We start from the raw sequence: 20,436 nt of genomic DNA on the forward strand, positions 1-20,436 counted from the left end.
TTTGTTTTACTCCATGTGTAACTCTGTGTTGTTGTATGTGTCGAACTGCTTTGCTTTATCTTGGCCAGGTCGCAGTTGTAAATGAGAACTTGTTCTCAACTTGCCTACCTGGTTAAATAAAGGTGAAATAAATGTTTAAAAAATACGCTGACCTGTTATTTCTGTTCCATTATGTTAGTCAACCCTCCCCTAAGGTCTTTGACACCTGAAGCGTTGTCTCTGTCAATGTCAGGTCAGCAGGAGGGCTCAGCTTAGTTGTAGGCGGGCGCCCCTCGTTGGGTCTTTGACAGGCGCTAGGCTATTTATAAAATCCATGTCTTATTTATTATATGATGAACATGTTAGGCTAATTCCTAGAACCTAGAAGGCAAATTCCCTGGCTTTTGTGGATGGTGTGAGATGAGAGAGGTGGGAATATTTGCTTTCTTTGTCTCAGTGTTGGTGTTTCTGTGGTTCTTTATCTAAGCCAAAGGAAGTATCTGATTATCTGATATGAATACTCAGGGTTCCAAATGGCACCCTACTACCTATACAGTGCACTACCTTTAGTGCAGTAAATAGGGAATAGGGTGCCACTGTGTCCCTGATCAGTGCTCTGACTTTGACCTCCTGTTGATGAGTTGAGTATGGTCACTCATTGATGAGTCATTTTGCTCAAATGGTTTTGGTTCGCTTGAAATGGTTCAAAAGATATCTTGTACTAACTCCCACTCCATTGTCTTTCTGTCTCTGTTCAGGTGGCCATCAAAATAGTGGACAAGACCCAGCTGGACGATGAGAACCTGAAGAAGATCTTCAGGGAGGTGCAGATCATGAAGATGCTGAGGCACCCTCACATCATTCGTCTCTACCAGGTCAGTAGATCACAGCTCCGGGGTGGAGTTTGCCCTAAGTACAGATCTAGGATCCCCTCCCACAACCATAACCGTTTGTATGGAGATTGCAAATCTGACCCAAGATCAGTGTCTACAGGCAACTTCACCCTAAACCGGATCCACACTGCTGATGCTGTGTGTTTAGTGATGTTGACTGCAGCGGTTATATTGTCAATGCAAATGTCTGTCTCATCAGGTAATGGAGACCGAGAGGATGATCTACCTGGTAACAGAGTATGCCAGTGGCGGGGAGATTTTTGGTAAGTCTGTCTTTTGTAGTAAGCCATTGTCTTTTTGTATGCTCACATAGTCACATTTGACCTCTCCACTTGTTCACAATTGTATGGTTTACTACCTATGTCAATGGCTCTGGCTAGTGACTATCTGCTTGTCTGTGATCCTGGGTTTGACGTCGTCATTGTTTCAATGTGATGTGAAGTGGTGGATCTCGGGGAGATGCAGAGTAAAACCCCTGTAAAAGGCAAATGAACTGAATTTGAACTTTGGCCTCTCACCTGTCTGTGTTCAGACCACCTGGTGGCCCACGGCAGGATGGCGGAGAAGGACGCGCGGCGGAAGTTCAAGCAGATCGTGGCGGCCGTCCACTTCTGCCACTGCCGCAACATCGTCCACCGAGACCTGAAGGCCGAAAACCTGCTCCTGGARCACAACCTCAACATCAAGATTGCAGGTATAGTTTTTCCCTTGATTTCTAGGAGTGTGTTGGGGTAGATCACGGGAAGAGAAGGTTGATCCCCCCCCCCCGCTTATCTCCTTTTTTCCCCCTCTCTTTTTTTGAACTTCCCTCCTCTGTCCATGGTAGACTTTGGCTTCAGTAACCTGTTCTCCAGAGGCCAGCTGCTAAAGACCTGGTGTGGGAGTCCTCCCTATGCAGCCCCAGAGCTCTTCGAAGGGAAGGAGTACGACGGACCCAAAGTGGACATCTGGGTCAGTGTCCTAGTCTTAGTAATGCTAGTTCCTATAAGACCATGGCTACGTCCAAATTCACACTTCCCGGCATAGATTTAACAACGGTGGACATTCCTTTCAGCCCATACTTACACCCCAATCCAGTGCTTTCAATTCCAAGACAGGGAGTGTATCTATGCCCACTTTTGGAAAAGGGTCGAGAATCTCACCTATGAGGGGTTACTCCTCCTCATCCTTTTCCTCTTTCTCTCTCTCTTTCTCTCTCGCTCTCTCTCTTTCTCTGTGTAGAGTTTGGGCGTGGTGCTGTATGTTCTGGTGTGCGGTGCCTTGCCGTTTGACGGCAGCACCCTCCAGAACCTGAGGGCCCGGGTGCTGAGCGGGAAGTTCCGCATCCCCTTCTTCATGTCCACAGGTGAGACCCGATGCCAGCACTAGTACCTTGCAAGTTGTCTTCTACGGGGTCTGACTGGCTGCTGTGAGGTGTGTTGCCCTTCTGACGCCGTATTCTGTCTGACAGACTGTGAGTACCTGATCCGACACATGCTGGTGCTGGAGCCCAGTAGACGCCTCTCCATGGAGCAGATCTGTAAGAACAAGTGGATGAAGCAGGGAGACCCCGACCCAGAGTTTGAGAGGGTGAGTTCCCGAACTCTGGGTCCATCGAGCTGCTTTTGGATGATCTGGCAAGACTGCTCTGAACCATTGTCTTTGATTTCAATGGACTCAATGAAGAATGGACCCAACGTTTTAATGGATTTTCTGTCTCTGTCTCTCTCAGTTGATAGTGGAATGTGAGCAGGTGAAGTCTGAGCGGGAGACCGAGCTCATCAACGAGCAGGTGCTGATGGCCATGTCTGAGATGGGACTGGACCGCGAGCGCACACTCCAAGTGGGACCAACACACACACTAGACACAAGATTGTTGCAGTAGACAAACGCTGTTGTGCATATGAAATGCCATTGGCTAACGGTTGTCTTGTTTCACCTCTCTTTCGCCCGTTCTCTCCAGTCTCTGCACACTGATGCGTATGATCACTACAGCGCCATCTACAGCCTGCTCTCTGACCGCCTGAAGAAACACAAGACCCTGCGCGTGGCCCCGCCCACGCCCCGCCCCATTGGCTACCCTCTCAACGCTGTACAGGTAACCTTTGCCCCTCGGATCTATAGATTCTAAGGAATTTGATTTTATTGGTTACTAAGATTATATGGAACGGATACCATATCATGGTTTAGTTATACAATTAGGTGTCTTTTTGGGGGTTAGAGGTATATAATGTGTGGAGCAAACTGGCCTAATGTAGTTCACTTTATAAAAAGATAAATAGTATTTATTTATTTTTCTCCGCACCCCCTTCCGTCGGTTCACTCTCGCGCCTTTCTCCGGTAGTCAATACTTTACCTCAGATGCCTTTGTACTTCAGTGAATGATGAAGCCTACAAAAGAGGAATGGAAACGTCTCGTTGCAGCCAAGGACACATCACTAACATCAGAGCCATTCAAAGGAAAGAGCGATGTTTTAGCGAAATTTGATAGTTGTCTTTGACAACGAAGGAACTGAGTAGAAGGCTTGGGCTCCCAAATTGGCGCAGCGGTCTAAGGCACTGCATCTCAGTGCTTGAAGCGTCACTGCAGACACCCTGGTTCGATTCCAGGCTGTATCACAACCGGCCGTGATTGGGAGTCCCATAGGGCAGCGCACAATTCGCCAAGTGTCGTCCGGGTTTGGCCGGTGTAGGCCGTCATTGTAAATAATTTCTTAACTGACTTGCCTAGTTAAAGGTTAAAAACAATATAAAAAATACTGCGGTTTAATCAAATGCCAACCGGAGAGCGGAACAAGCGGCATTAGCTGCTTTACTACCGACAACGTTACCGGTCAAGCCCAATTGTTTGCCTATTTAACTAAACCTGTGCCATCTGAGGTGAAGAGGGGGATGTGTTTTAGGTTATTATCCTGCTGAAAGGTGAATTTGTAGTGTCTGGTGGAAAGCAGACTGAACCAGGTTTTACTCTAGGATTTTGTCTGTGCTTAGCTCCATTCTTTTTTTTACATTTTCTTTTTTTTATCCCCAGTCCTTTACGAATACAAGCATGCCCATAACATGATGCAGCCAACACTATGCATGAAAATATGCAGAGTGATACTTAGTAATGTGTTGTATTGGTTTTGCCCTTAACATATCACTTTGTATTCAGGACAAAAGGTGAATTGCTTTGCCACATGTTTTGCAGTATTACTTTAGTGCCTTGTTGCAAATACGATACATGTTTTGGAATATTAATATTATTTATTCTGTACAGGCTACCTTCCTATCACTCTGTCAGTTAGGTTAGTATTTTGGAATAACTACAATGTTGTTGATCCATCCTCAGCTTTCTCCTATCACAGCCATTAAACTCTGTAACTTTTAAAGTCACCATTGGCATCATGGTGAAATCCCTGAGAGGTTTCCTTCCTCTCCGACAACTGAGTTAGGTGTATTAATACACCATCCAAAGTGTAATTAACTTCACCATGCTCAAACCATCCGTTACGTTGAGGTGAACGGAGTGACCCACATCCCCCTATCAGCAGGCCAGAGCAGATTGCTTGCCAATCAGGTCGATCATTGAGTGACCTTAGCTGTGTGTGTACGTGTTTGTGTGTACGCATGTCTTTTTCCTGCAGACGGATCAGCAGGGTAATCCCGTTAGCATGAATGTCCCTCACGTCCAGCTGATCAACCCAGAGAACCAGATCGTTGAGGTTAGTGAGTCCACCAACATCCATTTCACAATCCTGCAATGCAGCTGCTCTAGTGACACTGACATGGTGGCCTGTTTGCTATGATCGCTTTAAGCTTAGCCTCCTGGCACACTTCTTTAGAGTCCAAGACAGACGTMTTTTATCTCGATACAAAATAATTTTTGGGTCACAATTTAAGTACCGTACTGCGATTTGTTTTCAATTAAATGGTCAAAAAGAAACACAATTAGCTTTTTTAGCAAAGAGCAATTTCTCAAGCAAGAATTTTGCTTGGACTGTGGTCTAAACTACCTGTTGTTGGTAGTGACGTTTGGGAATCTCTATCTTATTGGTCTATTAGGTAATTCACCAGGCAGGCCAGAACTCCATCCCACCTAAACAGGCAGAATTTCAGGTGGTCTTTTCAAACAGCTCTTACACTAAAAGGGCATTATCATAATTTTCACTATTTCACAATATTATTCCAACCTCATAATSTGGAAATATATAAAACTGCACTGGGCCTTTTTATGTAGGAATTTAATAACTTTTTTATCTAGACTGCACAGCAATTGTGTTGTTTTGTGGGATCCTACACTAATATAACCCTGTGATTCACATATATCCAACTCTGAATTACACAGATACACAATGGCATACCACATACACAAATGCAGAATCGAATGTATTGTTACACATACAGATATTGTTTGTCCTTTGCTGTGTAGCCGGACGGAAACATGGCCCTGGACAGTGATGACGCAGAGGAGCCGTCTCCAGAGGCCATGGCTCGCTACCTGTCCATGAGGCGTCACACTGTGGGCGTCCCAGACCCCAGGTACTCTATTCACCTTGTCTCTCCTGTCTGTCCGTCCGTCGGTCTGTCTCTCTATCTTGCCGTCTGGCTGGCTGTTTGTCTGGCCGTCTTTTATCAGTGTGTGTACCCTTGTGTGTGTGTGTACGTACGTGTGTGTGTGTGTACGTGTGTGTGCATGCGTGTGTGTGCGTGCGTGCGTGTGTGTGCGTGCGTGCGTGCGTGTGTGTACGTGTGTGCTTGCATCTCCTTGCTGACTGTGTTCTCTATCAGGACGGAGATGCAGGAGGATCTGCAGAAGCTGCCCCCTGGGTTCCCCCGTGTGGCCCCCCAGCCCCCCTTCCCTATGCCCCCCACCATGGGCCACATGCACACACTGATGCCCACCCAGAACCCACACCTGCAGCCCACACAGCAGCTGGAATACAAGGTGAGGGATCAGAAAGTGTGTGTGTGTGGTATGACAGAGTATAGTTACATAGTCCATCTATATTTATATCTGTGTGGGCTAAACTGATGTCCCTCCCGCTCTCTGTCCCTCCAGGAGCAGTCCCTGCTGCAGCCCCCCACCCTGCAGCTGCTGAATGGCATGGGACCCCTGGGCCGCAGGGCCTCGGATGGTGGGGCCAACATCCAGCTGCACGCCCAGCTACTGAAGAGGCCACGGGGACAGTCCCCTCTGGTCGCCAACCCTGTGAGTCCCTGCCCTCCCAATGTTAGAGTGTGTGTGTGTGTGTGTGTGTGTGTGTGTGTGTGTGTGTGTGTGTGTGTGTGTGTGTGTGTGTGTGTGTGTGTGTGTTTAAGAGCCAGAACTGGATTCAAATGCATGTGTATTTGTTATTTAAATACTTATTTTCTGTGTATAATGTAAATATAAATAAATAATGTAGTCCGGATCAACAATTTTCGAATAATTTCATATTAAATGACAACTATTTGAAAATATTTTCAAATACTTATGTACAAATCCATTATTTTAAATACTGGGTTCAAATGCATGGGAGTATTTATTTGTATTTGAAAATACACTGTATATTTGAGTATTTTCAAATGCATGCCATTACTTTCCCAGTGTATTTCCAAATACATCCCAGTATTCAACTACTAAATGTACTTCCAAATGCCTTTGAAAGTTATTGAGATATCCTAAATAGTATTTAAACCCAGGTCACTTAAGAGTATAGTTTTTGTCTAGTTCAGTCTACTATGCCATGTGCTCTGTCAGTGCCTATGTACCTGCTCTGTCTACTGAGGTGACAGTGGTTTTATACATCCCCCACCTGTTTTCAGTGTCACTGTCCAACATTGTTTTTCCTCATCATGTTCTCTCTCTCTCTCCTTCTCCCGTTCTCCCTCTCCCTCCCTCTTGCAGCACCCCATCCCGGCTGTGGCTCCGGTGGATGAGGAGGGTTCTGACGGGGAGCCCGACCAGGAGGCGGTGCAGAGGTAAGCCTGGGAGGGTGACGGGGACAGGGGGGCTTTGGAGCGTGACCGTAGAAGCGCTGGTGTTCCTGGGTTACTGGGAGTCGAGATGCAAGTAGGCTGCAGCACTGCTTTCTGCCACCGGGGGACCTGGCCACTGTTGTTCCGGTGCCCCCTTCTCATCACGCAACTGGCTTTCATAAGGCGATCAAGCAACTCCTCTCCAACTTCTACCAAATCTACCTCTCTAAATCTCCTCTTAAAATATCTCTCTCATTTCAAATTATGCCGCCAAATTATCCCGCCACGGCTTCGCTTACACTAAGCTTGCTCAAACAATCCAATCCTCAAATTGGAACGGGGGGTTGTGGGCGTTATCTGATGTGTGATTCGTCCTGCCTGAAGGAAGGGGGAGGGTGGTTTTTTTCCCCCCTCCCCCAATGAGGACAGAGAGCTGACCAGTGCTGCTTCCTGTCTCCCTCCCCGCGGCCCAGGTACTTGGCGAACCGCTCCAAGCGGCACACGACGCACGCGCTCATGAGCACGGCGCACGGCGGTGAGCCGCTGGCAGACTCGCAGAGGSCCCAGGGCTCCCGACAGAGGGGGTGGGCCCCGGAGCAGCACTGCCGGTGAGGGGCCCCACACTGAGGCTGACAGACAGACACCCCGCCCCAGGCCAGGGGGGGCATGCATGGGCCCCGACCCACAGCAACGAGGGAGCAGGGACAGTATCTAGAGATAGGGACACAAGCACTAAAGATGCACAGACACACATACACACCCTTCACTGAGCCAAAAGTCCTCACTGGGGGTGGGGGGGGCCCCAGCATTCAGCGAGGCAGGGAAAGGGGCACAGGAACTTAGGAGGCATTCACAGAGACACATATTCTCARGCTATAATGAGCTGAAAGTCCACACCAGGGGGGGCATGAATGGGCTCCAGCCAGCACACAGGAGCAGGGACCTGGACACCATTGCACCATGCAGGTTACACTATCATAGTCACCAGCTTGAAGCATACGACATGAGGACTTCTAGTGATCCAGGGGTAGGTTAGGTAACAGAACCAGTTACCAGAGCCTTGCGCCGGGCTCCGAGTTCTCCTGAGCTGCAGGTCAGCCGTTGGACAGTCTGGGTTCTGGAGAAGTTGCCATCTCATTGGCTGAGGACAGATATTATCGAGCGTCTCAGAGTAGGAGTGCTGACCTAGGATCAGCTCCCCATCTAATCTCGTTCATTGGGACCTTATCCGGCAAAACCGATCCTAAATCAGCACTCGTTTGATACATGCGGCTGGTCTTCTGATACTGTTTGAACACGTTCAGCTCTGTTTAGGAGAAGCATCTTTATTATAATTATTCCAAGCTGTTCTTTCTACAGCCAGTTTGAGTCAGCCTAGCTATTATCTGATTTCTCTAGCTAGCTATTATCTGATTTCTCTAGCTAGCTATTCTCGGTATAGATTTTTTTCTTTTCTTGTTTGACTGCAACTGAAGAACGCTTCAGGTATTGGATTCTCCAAATGATCTTGCCGATCAGGTCTTGGTTTGGACTGGGTATGACGACACAGTGACGCAGTCCTGCTGTGTGTTGCTGTGGATCCTCTGTTCACGGTTCTAGGATCAGCTGTTTGTTTACAGTGACATTATGATCATGCAGAGAGACCAGAGGAGCTCATGTAAATGTGATTTTTCATTCTTTCATTTTTCTGTCTGTATGACTTCGTCTGTATGCGACTTCACCTCTGTATCCATTTCTATGTATGTCTGGCTCCTGTCTATGTGTCTGTTTGTTTGCGGCTCTGCGCTTCTCCCCAGGTCCATCTACAAGGACTGTAACACCCTGCACTTGCCCATGGAGCGTTTCTCCCCTGTGAGGCGCTTCTCCGATGGGGCCACCACCATCCAGGCCTTTAAGACCCACCTGGAGAACAGCAGCCTCATCAGGCAGCTCAAACAGGTACTGTGCACCCCCACCTGGTTCTGTACAACCCCACCTGGTTCTGTGCACCCCCACCTGGTACATACAGTGCATTCGGGAAGTATTCAGACCAGTTGACTTTTTCCACATTTTATGTTACAGCCTTATTCTAAAATGGATTAAATAAACACAAATCCTCGTTAATCTACACACTGTACCTCATAATGACAAAGCGAAAACGGGTTTTCACATATCTTTACAAATGTATGACAAATAGAAAACGGATACCTTATTTACGTAAGTATTCAGTCCCTTTGCTATAAGACTTGAAATTGAGCTCAGGTGCATCCTGTTTACTTAATCATCCTTGAGATGTTTGTACAACTTGWTTGGAGTACACCTGTGGTAAATTRAATTGATTGGACATGATTTGGAAAGGCACACACCTGTCTATTTAAGGTCCAAAGTTGACAGTGCATGTCAGAGCAAAAACCAATCCATGAGGTCGAAGGAATTGTCCGTAGAGCTCAGAGACAGGACTGTGTCGAGGCACAGATCTGGGGAAGGGTAACAAAAAATGTCTGCACCATTGAAGGTCTCCAAGAACACAGTGGCCTCCATCATTCTTAAATYGAAGAAGTTTGGAACCACCAAGACTCTTCCTAGAGCTGGCRGCCCAGCTAAACTGAGCAATCAGGGGAGAATTGCCTTGGTCAGGGAGGTGACCAAGAACCTGATGGTCATTCTGACAAAGATCCAGTGTTTCTCTGTGGAGATGGGAGATGGGAGAACCTCCAGAATGACAACCATCTCTGCAGCACTCCACCAATCAGGCCTTTATGGTAGAGTGGCACATGACAGCCTGCTTGGAGTTTGCCAAAAGGCACCTAAAGGACTCAGATTATGAGAAACAAGATTCTCTGGTCTGATGAAATCAAGTTCAAAGTATTTCGGGACAAGTCTCTGAATGTCCTTGAGTGACCCAGCCAGAGCCCGGACTTGAACCCAATCGAACATCTCTGGAGAGACCTGAAAATAGCTGTGCAGCAACGCTCCCCATCCAACCTGAAAGAGCTTGAGAGGATCTGCAGAGAAGAATGGGAGAAAGTCCCCAAATACAGATGTGCCAAGCTTGTAGCGTCATACCCAAGAAGACTCGAGGTTGTAATCACTTCCAAAGGTTCTTCAACAAAGTACTAAATAAAGGTTCTGAATACTTATGTAAATGTGATATTTCCGTTTTTTTTTWATACATTTGCAAACATTTCTAAAAACCTGTTTTTGCTTTGTCATTATGGGGTATTGTGTGTAGATTGATGAGTGAAAAAAAACAATTAAATCTCTTTTAGAAACAGTCAAGGGTTCTGAATACTTTCTCAAAGCACTGTATCTCACAGCCTCCCGAAAGACATAGCATTTTTATGTTTTCTTCTTTCACMAGAGACTAGTCCTGATTTACCACTTCCTGCAGCTCCTAAGCATAGTCCTGCCTTACCCCGTACCTGCTCCAATGTATCTACCTGCTGCTCCTACATAGGTGCCCGGACTACCCACAACCCCTGGGGCGCAAGTGTGAATGCCACACAATCCTCCCTTGACGTCATCCACTTACTTTSCACCTGCTTTGTTTTCCTACACAGTGAAAGGACAGATTTAGATACTGAGCCTCTTTAGAGGAGATTCAGTGTAGAGTCAGTGTGTACATCTCCACTTTGTACTGTTCTGGTGTTTTAATGACTGACTCCCTGACGTCGTSTATCGTCATACTAAACTGTCTGGCCTCACTGGAAAGTATTTTGTTAATGCATCCGGGGAAAAGAGCGGGTCTTACCGTGATTCAATTAATGCCTTTGTCACAATAGAATCACTTGCATACGCACATAGCTAGATAGCTTGTCAAGTGCTCTACTTTTGCCTCTGTAAGTTCCAGGTGGTATGAAACACAGGAACTGGCTCTCCATTGAGATCCCATCAGTTGAAAGGCCTCTTGTAATTCTCTTTCTCTCAAATCCGCTGGTCCTTATTTCCCCTACCCACCTGCTCCTGCTGATCCTGCCTTAACCCGTACCTACCTGCTCCATTGTATCGACCCGTGTAGAGACACCAAAACACAGGTTTCTTCTTGTTTAGTCTGTATACTTAAATACCCCTCCCATCCATCTTTTTTTCCAGAAACCATACCATTCTACCATTCTCCGAAACCAAGGACATTTTTAATTTTTTGCTTTTCATTCAATATGTTTCCATGTAAAGAACAAGTCATCGATGTACTTTTTTCATCTTTTTTTACCCAGCTTTTTTCGACATTCTGTCACCTGCACCTCTACACAACGCCGAGGCTGGCGTTCAACTATATTGAAATATGTAAAGACTTACCAAAAACAAACTTGTGTTTTTTTTGTTTTTTGCATTGCTCTGCAGTCTACAATACTTCTTTGGGTAAGCACTGCAGCTCCTAAGCATTGTCCTGCCTTACCCCGTACGCTTCTGTTTCATTCTATCTTCCTTCTGCACCGAAGTGTGCAGGCACTTGATGTAATCCACTTACTCCCACTTAACCTTCAATTAGTTTGATTCCATACACAAGGACAGATTGTGCAGTGTTGGATTGAAACACTGAACTGCTTTAGCAATACAGTCAGTATGTAGTAGACACAGATCCAAGGTGGAGGCATCAAGAGGTTCAGCAGGTTTGAGGAGATTGGGCCTAAGGGTGCCGATGTCACTGCGGTGGTAATTAGGGGTAATCCCACAGACTCAAATTTGGGATGGTGTTATGGTGAGAGTAAACACTAGGCTGTTGGGTCACGGGGGTGAGCGTCAATACAAAACAAGCTGCCATTGATGTCGCCAGCACCTCTGCCCTCGGTCAAAGCTAAAGTCATTACGGCACCCAGAACCAAATCCGCTAGCCTTGTCCCAGATCTGTTGTGCTATCATGTCAACTCTTTGTCATGCCAAAATGATAGCACAAACAGGTCTGGGACCAGGCTAGATATTAGCTAATCGATTTAACAGTTTAATGTCGAGCCTGTGATGAGAGACTAGCGCTAGAGAGGTGGCGGAGGGATCTCCAAGGTCATTGTAGCAGTGCACAACAAGGCAATAGGGAAAATTCTATATTGATGATTTCAGAACCGGTCTGTCTAATGGAGTTAACAGCCATTTTAGAAGTGTAAGGAAGGACAACATGCCTTGCATACAAACCTCATAGACTCTGAAATGGATTCAATTTAATTCAAAAAGCTTTATTGCTCATCCAATATACATAAGAAGGAAATGGCCTTTTTGACATGCGACAAAGAATTGATTTTAATCTCTTTTATTGTTGCATTCTATTATCGTCGGATGGGGTATTCTGCGTGAAAGTGACCGCAAGTAATGCTATTCATTATATTTCAGGTTCCACTGTCTTTCTTTGTGTGGTCTCTAACYACAATATGTTTGTTGTGTGTTTGTGCGCGTATGTGTACCAGGAGTGTGAGCAGCTGCAGAAGATGTACGCTTTCCCCCAGGACGAGCGGCTGCTTGAGCACACACAACAACAGCATTTCCTGTACCAGCAGGAGCAGCAGATTCTACACCAGCAGATACAGGTCACTGTGACACATACCGACACAGGCGCACATACACACGCACGCGGCGACAGACACACGCACAGAGACACACAGAGAAAGACACAGACACAGACACACACACTGCATGGTTTGTATCAGCTGGAGCAGTGTCTTCTACACCAGCAGATGCAAGTCACTTTGAGCCTGGGACATTTCTGTCCCCATCTCTGAAAGACACACACACTGGGAAATGCAGGTCGATGTGACACAAACACCGTAAACACATGCCATTATGCGTTCCTAAATTGTTTTTCCATTAGCTAAATCTTTCTCTCCGTTCTGCAGGCCCTGTCTTTGGGACACGGAGACTGCCAGCCCAGTCACCTTACCCACCAGCTCCAGAGGTGAAAACACCACACACACACCCTGAGTTGTCAACACTCTGAGCAAGAGACTGATGATACTCATTAGTGACTAATAACAAGCATTTATTTTTATGCACACAGGTTCAAAGGAACACACTCTATGGCAATAGTCTGCTAAACACATGTAGTGCAGCTCAGAGAAGCTCCACCAACAAGCCAGGCTTTTGTGCCGCTCTATTGATTTGAAGTGTTATTTACCTCCCTGTCTGTTCTCTCCCTTCCCTCAGGTTGCATATCCAGCCCTCCAGCCCACCGCCTACACATGCCAGCAACCACCTTTTCAGACAGCCCAATCAGAGTCCCCCTCCAACAGCGATGATGCAGGGGCATGGTGAGTTCTAACTCTACCCCTTATTCTTACTTGTCTTTTTATTGGACTAAAGGACTGAATGATCAGTCAATATGACAGCATTGTTAATGATCCCTTATTAAGACTAAGTGATGGTTGAAATAACCCGTTTGTAGGTATATTAGCTCTCTCCTGACTGACTGATCTCTCCCTCCTCCCCCCAGGTGTACCATCAGCGGTGCAGTACCAGCACGCCCCCGCCCTCTACCAGCCCTCCAGCGGGAGTCCCCCCCCTTGCGGCCTTTGCCCCGTCACACTGCCCCCCCAGCAGCAGCAGCCCTGCTCCTCTTCCCGTGGGGGGGGCGTCCCCATGCCCCAGCAGCAGGTGACTATCCAGGTGCAGGAGGTGGAGCTGGGAGGGGGCGGGGCCCTGCAGCGCCAGCAGCAGGCTTTCCTTTCCACGCCGTGCTCTCACCGGGTCCTGGGGAAGCAGCTGAGCGCAGACAATGCCGAGACCCACAGGTGACCCTCACGCTGCCTGTATGGCTGACCCGTCATGGCTGTTCCCCTTTGCACTTTTTGATTTTAGTTTTTATTTTCCCTCCATCACTTTTCTTAAACTTTCATGTTCTTCAACTCTGTGTTTTGGGCTTTCTCGCATGTCCTCACACTGTAAATACCTCCATTTCATCTATTCCCCCCCCCCCCCCATTTTTTGGGGGGTTTTCGTCATCTTCAGTTATTGTAGATTTCAGTCTCTCATACCTCCGTCAACCCTAGGAAGCCATGTTCCTGAAGCCCAAAACTCACTCATAATACAGTTTTATAAACCGTGGTGTAAATCTTTTTGGGCTTGTATTATTGGGAGGTGGGATTTAGAGGCAGCATGGGATGCATCCTAAATGGCAGCCTATTCCCTATATCCTGAACTCCTTTAGACCATGTGCCCTGGTCAAAAGTACTCTATATAGCAGGGGTGTCAAACAAATGGACCCGTGAGCCCATTCTATCGGGCCCTTTCGAAAACGAAAGCTAGACAGTCAGGGAGCAAAAAACATCCAAAATGCAATGGACAGAGGTTATGTTATCTTTTGCACTTTTTGACTGCGAGGAAWTATAATCAATATTAAGTGCGGCCCTCGAGACCTCTGTGAAGACCGAATGCAACCTGCGGGGCCAAATTAGTTTTTTTACGCCCCTGCTATTCAGGTACAACAGGGTCTTACACCTGATCGGTTAGTGGATTTCAGACAAATTGTTGTGGGRTTTTACATTGAGAAATACCACTGTTACCAAAGTGTTTTGATAAACCAAAAAACCTACTTGGCTGAAAAAGAAGACGTCCCGTCACCTCTGAATCCTCCACTGAGATTGGCTGACTAAATGGACGTAGGTGGTGGGATGACTGCTAGTGGTAGGAGTGTCCCTTCCAGCTGGTAGCAACACTGTAGGAACTAGGAATTCCTATACCCAACAGTCTGTGTGTTGTATTTCTCCTCCACCCCAGCTGGTAGTAACACTGTAGGAACTAAACACATATTCACCCAACAGTCTGTGTTGTATTTCTATGTTTAGCCTAGACCACGTTCATTGAGAGGGGGTGACAAGCTTGGTGGTTACCTCATCATTTGATTTTCCTGTCATTTCCTCTGGCAAAGCAACAGAATTTGTGTGTATTTGAGGTTGTCACTCAATACCATGACTGCTTGCACACCCTTCAGTGGACTTGTGACCTTTAATCCGGAAGGCTTCTGTGCTAATTATCACCCATAATAGTGGGTCATACTGTTGTATTTAAGATGTAGAATTGTATTGTCATGTCAGAATCACGTAGACATATTTGTGTTTTGTCATACTTCTCTCACCACTCATACTGTTCATAATAACTCATTTAATATTTGTACTACTACTAATAATAACTGGCATTTATTTCTTGTATACTTCCTTAATCCAAAATACTTCATCTCAATGGTGTATTTGTTTTTTCCCCTCTCAGAAGTATTTGCATTGGATGATACATTTTGTTGCAAGTAGCATATAAGCTGACTATTCCCCCGCTCTTCCCTGGTCCCTCCCTCCCCAGTCGTAGCCTCGGACGGTTCAACACATACGACCAGGCCGCCTTCAACCCCCATCTGTTCGGCGAGGGGTCTCGGCCATCGGGGGTGGTGGGGGGCTACAACCCCTACCTCCAGGGGACCTCCCTCAAGGTTCCAGGGATGGAGGGCTACCAGGGTGGGGTGGTTGGTGGCGCTGGAGGCGGGGGCTACGGGAGCCCCTCTGCCCTGCAGCAGGCTCTCCTCTCCCCCACCCCCCTGGAGTACCGGCCCCAGCAGCACGTCACCCCCACCCTACAGGGTCTCCTCTCCCCCCGCCACTCCCTGACGGGCCACGCCGACCCCCGCCTGCCCCCCCAGGACCTGGCCTCCCTGCTGAAGAGGCAGAGCCCTCGGCCGGCACCCCCCACTTCCCCCAACGTGCCCCAGGACTACACGGAAATGCTGCTGCTGCGCCAGCTCGGCCAAGGGGAGTCTCTGGAGCCGGGAAGCCCCTACCACCACCTCCTCCAGATCAGGCCCCCAGACGTCCAGCCCCCCAGCCTGCCCCACTCAGAGAGCATGGAGGAGGATGACCTGCCACCCGGCTACCATGAGGGCCTCCTGGCCAAGGCCCAAGGCTGTGGGGACGGCCATGACCTGCTGGGCCCCCCCCAGGGAGGGACGCCCCCCTACAACTCCCCCACACACAGACACGGCTACATCAGGAGCACCACCACAACCAGAGGTAAGGGTCAAGCAGGCTCAGCCGTAGAAATAGAAGGACAATTTCGATTCTGTACATTCTATGGTGTCAAACAGCTTTCACATCCCTGTATGCTGATATTCACATGCTTTTTACACATTCCTGCTTCGGTCACACAAGCTACATTCTACATTGTTAACTTAGCAACTTCAGTAATCCCTCCCTCCCTCTCTTCCCCCTTCCAGACAATGAGCATGTTGACTGCAGGACCCAGGGGCAGCAGGTTATGGAGCAGGGCGTGCCTGACCGTAACGGAGTGGGCTACTCTACCAGGGGCCCCCAGGGGGACGMCTATCGGCCCCGGGGCCAGCTACAGCGCCACCACACCATCCAGACCTGCGACGACGCCTATGTGAGTCTCTCACGGTGCTCCGTTTGGGACCACAGAAATAGAATCTACAGAATCTCTCAGCCTCTTGTGTAGCTCTCAAAGGATTGGATAGTTTCAATGGATAGGTCTTAGGCTAGGTAAACTATCAGAGGGCACGATGGACCGTGTTGCTCTTACCTATCTTTTCAGATCTGTATGGCATGCCTAGGGGTTGATTTGGAATTGAACATTGTGTGTCTGTGTGCGTGCGTTTATGTACTTAACATGTCTTTCTGCACCGCCTCAGGAACAGGCCGAGCCCATGTCTGGGATGAGCCTATTGGCTGGCAAGGCTCTGAGCTCCGCCCGCATGTCTGACATCCTCAGCCAATCATCTCTGACAGGAAGCCAGCAGCTCCACCAGCGGGAAGAGTCAGGTCAGTGTCACGTACACGTACTCGCATACTAAACGGGGTAAAGTGAATGAAACGTGGCAGACTCAGTCTGGTCTAAGTAAAATGTGAACTCTAAAATAATCTCTATCACAGGACTAATATATAGTAAAACAATATATGCCGTTTTAGCAGACACTTGCATGCATTTTCTATTGGTGGTCTCAAAGGGTATTGAACCCATAATCCTGCCGTTATAAATAGATATATTATTGTGAAATACACCAGATAGGTGCAGTGACATGTTGTTTTATAGGGTCAGCCATAGTAGTAAGGCGCCCCTGGAACAAATGAGGAWTAAGTGCCTTGCTTAATAGCACATCGGCAGATTTTCACCGTGACGACTCTGGTATTCGAACCAGCGACCTTTCGGTTACCTGCCCAACGCTCTAACCGCTAGGCTAGCTGCCGCCCAACGGAGCCACAGAGGATCATGCACATGCAGTCACAATAGCCACCAAATACCTGCCTTGAACATGGAGGAATTCTTCATTCTGTGTGTCTGTGTGTTTTCTCCTGGCAGTATGTGACGTGGAGGGAGAGCTCCACGCTGGAGCCTGCTACCCGTCGTCCTGCACCAGCAACATCCTTCATAGCTACAAACCCCCAGACCTGCAGTACAGCATGGAGCAGGCCGGGGTCTAACACAGGTACGCACATGCACTTAGGCTGCGTCTCAAATGGCACCCTATTCCCTATATAGGGCTCTACTTTTGACCAGTAGTGCACTATATTTGGGGAATCGGGAGCCATTTTGGACCAACCTTACAGTATGACTCCGTTGCCTGAACTCAGTCTACACAGTCAGTGAATGTCCTTTACCAGACTCATGTCAATGGTTGTCCATACTGTTGCCACTGTTTGTTTATTAAATTTTTTTTTTTTTACCTTTAACTAGGCAAGTCAGTTAAGAACAAATTCTTATTTACACTGACACGCTACCAGGGAACAGTGGGTTAACTGCCTTGTTCAGGGGCAGAGCAACAGATTTTTACCTTGTCAGCTCTTGGATTCGATCCAGCAGCCTTTCGGCTACTAGTCCAACGCTCTAACCACTAGGCTACCTGCCACCCCAAAATGTTAATGCTGTTCTTAGATCAGTTGTCATTTAATTAAACGTTCATTTAGCCAGGCAGGTCATTTAGGATACGATTCTCATTCACAGTACTGACTTGGTTGGTCAAGAGGTGAACAGGACTAGAAGTGTTAGTGCTCCTAGCTAGGGGAAATCCAGAGTGAATCTCAATGGTATTACCTTGATTCCTCACCTCTCTCCTCACTTCCTTCGCTAAGCTCATTGGAAGAGAAGTACTGGGGGGATCCTCAGATATGCTTTTTGAGATGGAGGCAAGGAGAGAGGGCACAAGGAACTAAGGAAAGACAATTAAAATTCACCCCTAGTGTTAACTCTGTCCCTCTGTGTTCTCTCTCTCCTAGGAGCGTCTTCTGTGTATAAAGGTCCACATCAGCCACCTGTGTTGAGCAGCATCACGCCAAACCGCCATTGTCTGTCTGGAGGGGGCGCTGTCCGTCAGTCATGGGGCTTGGGGGAGGGCAGGCAGCCTGCAGGCTGCAGCCCGGGGTGGGTGGGGGGGGATTGGCTGGGCGAGGGGAGTGGGTTCAATGGCAGCATTCTGTTCTGCACAGCCATCTAGCAAGCATTGCCATCATTGGCTCTCTCCATTTCTGCTCTTCCGTCTGATTGGATAGATTGAGCTCTGCTTCCCCCATTCACTTCTTCCTTCCTACCCCCTTGCGGTCCCGCTCTCCTGCCACCCTTACCCCCCCTCCTCCTCCTAACTGTTGCCATAGCAACACACTCATGCGCCTCAATGTCCCAGACATTCATACAGGCAAAACGTAGAGATAACATAAACTTACACATGCACACACTCAGCCACAAACCCAAAGTATTCACACCAAGTCTGTGCGCAGGGATTCCTGTGAGGTTCTGTCCGCTCCTCCCTCTCCCCTCCACTGTATTCCAGTGGACCATTCCGGAGCGGGCTGTGATCTCAGAGCCTATGAGGCTCTCTCTCAGAGTGACCCATTCCATTGGGCTTGCAGGGGTGGGATTGGGTCAGGCTCAGAGGCGCTAAAAAACAAAACAAAGGAGCTCAGTGACATCGAGGATCGCACAGCACAACCAGCTCGCATTTTTTATTTTGTTTTCCTGTTCTGTTCTTTTTATTCATTGTTTTTAAAATTCATTTTTACGGGATAATGTTCATCTAGAAATTATGATCATTATTGTTATTACTGTTTTCTGTAAAATAATTATTGTTATTATGATTATAATGAGAATTATTATTAAAGGAGAAAAGAAACTGTTCTGTGTTGCAAGGAAGACAACATTTAAGTTTTGATTACTTAAGTAATTCTGCACTTTCGGTTCAAGCTATCTTTAATTCTTCTCCCTGTTTACCCTCCCATACTGCCTTCTCCTTTTCTCACTCCCTTGTTCTCTCTTGTTTTATGCCCTTCTCTGCCCCCTCCCTCCCGTTCTTCATTCCATCCTTCTCTTTCCCTCTTTTTCCACTCCCCATCACTCCCCTGCCACCTTTTGTGACAGTGTGGCATTGTGTGTAGTTTTAAGACATGCTTCCCCTTCCTCCCCTGTACAGCGACACCATGTATAGACCACAATTGCTGTATCCCATTTTTTTCGGGGGGTGGGGGTGTTGGGGAGGCATTTTTTATATTATTATTATTTGTATTTTTTGGATGTCTTCAGATATCTTCTTTTTTTTTRTCTTCTGAATATTGAGATTTTTAGCCAAAAGAGTACAGGGAGAAAATTCTCCTTCGTTGTCATAAAAAAAGATTGTTCTTATTGTTTTATTATCGAGACACTTGAAGAGGAGAGTGGTTATTTGTTACTTTTTATCATTTCAATCATTGATCTCGTCGTTGTTGTTATTGTTCTCTGTTTTTTTGGGGTAGATTTGGCAGGCAATGAGTTGTGGGGTGGTTCGGTGCTGGGAATGCAGTCATTGAAACGGAGGGGAACTGTAATATAGCTGACCTATCATCACCATCATCGTAAAACATTTTAGAGGCGGAGATGGACAGACCCCTTCTCCACTCGCTCCCCCGATCTGCAGTGGTACCCTCCGTCTCGGACCTCATCGCCCCCTTATTGGCCAACACACACTGGACATTGCCTCTTCTCCCGACTCTGGCCCAGCTACAGCCACATCCAAGGAGGAGACTACTACTCTGCACATGTGCTGCCTCCCCCTTCTATCTCTTTCTCACTCTATCTCGTTCCCTCCCTTCGTCACATGATCATCAAGTGAGACCTACTCCAGCCCCAATACTGAATTCAGTCCTTCATCTCTTCAGAGGGAGAGAAATGAGGAACTGACCAGAGACAGACCGGTTGCTTCAGTTTGACCCCAGCATAGTATGTACAGTTCAGATAGTGAGCAGACGGGGTGGGAGAATGATCCGCCTCCCTATCCCCACCTTGTCTGCAGGACTCCCAGTGCATCATGGTCCAGCGAGGGACTGTGAGTGTGTTGCTGATGAGTGACCACCTCGTTGTCTTCTTCCTGGTCTGTTTCTGTCTGACTTCCCTCTCATCATCTGTAAACCAGCTCTTTGCTCGGCACCTGTATCCTATGTTCTCTTTTTCTATTGTTTATTTTGTTTTTGGGAGTACAAAAATACTAAAGTGCAACAACGATGATTAAATAGAATACCAACCAAACTGAGATGAATTAAATAAATATATATAAATAAATAATTTAAAAAGACAATGTGTTTGGGTGATCAATAGATTRAAGGAATCTGTATACCACCTGTGAATTTATGCTTGTTTTTTGTCAGTCTGAATGCCATGCTGATTGTAGTTGAGGAGCAGAGTTAATGAAGGTCAAACATGTACAAACATTTTCATGCACTATAGC

The 20,436-nt window shown here is 47.3% G+C and overlaps 1 protein-coding gene across 4 annotated transcripts in view; it reads left to right on the forward strand.

Moving 5' to 3' along the window:
- The window catches only part of LOC111960382 (serine/threonine-protein kinase SIK3 homolog), a 39,111-nt gene extending 18,825 nt beyond the window's left edge, over positions 1-20,286 (forward strand). Inside the window, exons 2-25 of one of the 4 annotated variants that reach the window (XM_023982364.2) lie at positions 738-854; positions 1,072-1,135; positions 1,405-1,566; positions 1,699-1,823; positions 2,094-2,217; positions 2,323-2,441; positions 2,584-2,694; positions 2,815-2,949; positions 4,478-4,555; positions 5,263-5,372; positions 5,622-5,778; positions 5,893-6,042; positions 6,721-6,794; positions 7,265-7,399; positions 8,588-8,729; positions 12,167-12,286; positions 12,593-12,651; positions 12,900-13,003; positions 13,186-13,483; positions 15,045-15,745; positions 15,949-16,115; positions 16,381-16,510; positions 17,049-17,175; positions 17,963-20,286. In XM_023982364.2, the coding sequence (XP_023838132.2) occupies positions 738-854; positions 1,072-1,135; positions 1,405-1,566; positions 1,699-1,823; positions 2,094-2,217; positions 2,323-2,441; positions 2,584-2,694; positions 2,815-2,949; positions 4,478-4,555; positions 5,263-5,372; positions 5,622-5,778; positions 5,893-6,042; positions 6,721-6,794; positions 7,265-7,399; positions 8,588-8,729; positions 12,167-12,286; positions 12,593-12,651; positions 12,900-13,003; positions 13,186-13,483; positions 15,045-15,745; positions 15,949-16,115; positions 16,381-16,510; positions 17,049-17,170 (3,504 nt within the window). In that variant the 3' untranslated portion in view covers positions 17,171-17,175; positions 17,963-20,286. Of the gene's footprint in view, positions 1-737; positions 855-1,071; positions 1,136-1,404; positions 1,567-1,698; positions 1,824-2,093; positions 2,218-2,322; positions 2,442-2,583; positions 2,695-2,814; positions 2,950-4,477; positions 4,556-5,262; positions 5,373-5,621; positions 5,779-5,892; positions 6,043-6,720; positions 6,795-7,264; positions 7,400-8,587; positions 8,730-12,157; positions 12,287-12,592; positions 12,652-12,899; positions 13,004-13,185; positions 13,484-15,044; positions 15,746-15,948; positions 16,116-16,380; positions 16,511-17,048; positions 17,176-17,962 lie in introns of all 4 variants that reach the window. The other 3 variants (XM_023982358.2, XM_023982374.2, XM_023982383.2) reach the window with 3 other exon arrangements.
- Positions 20,287-20,436: the final 150 nt, after the last annotated feature.

The sequence above is a fragment of the Salvelinus sp. IW2-2015 genome, linkage group LG4p (assembly GCF_002910315.2).
Source record: "Salvelinus sp. IW2-2015 linkage group LG4p, ASM291031v2, whole genome shotgun sequence".
NCBI lineage: Eukaryota > Metazoa > Chordata > Actinopteri > Salmoniformes > Salmonidae > Salvelinus > Salvelinus sp. IW2-2015.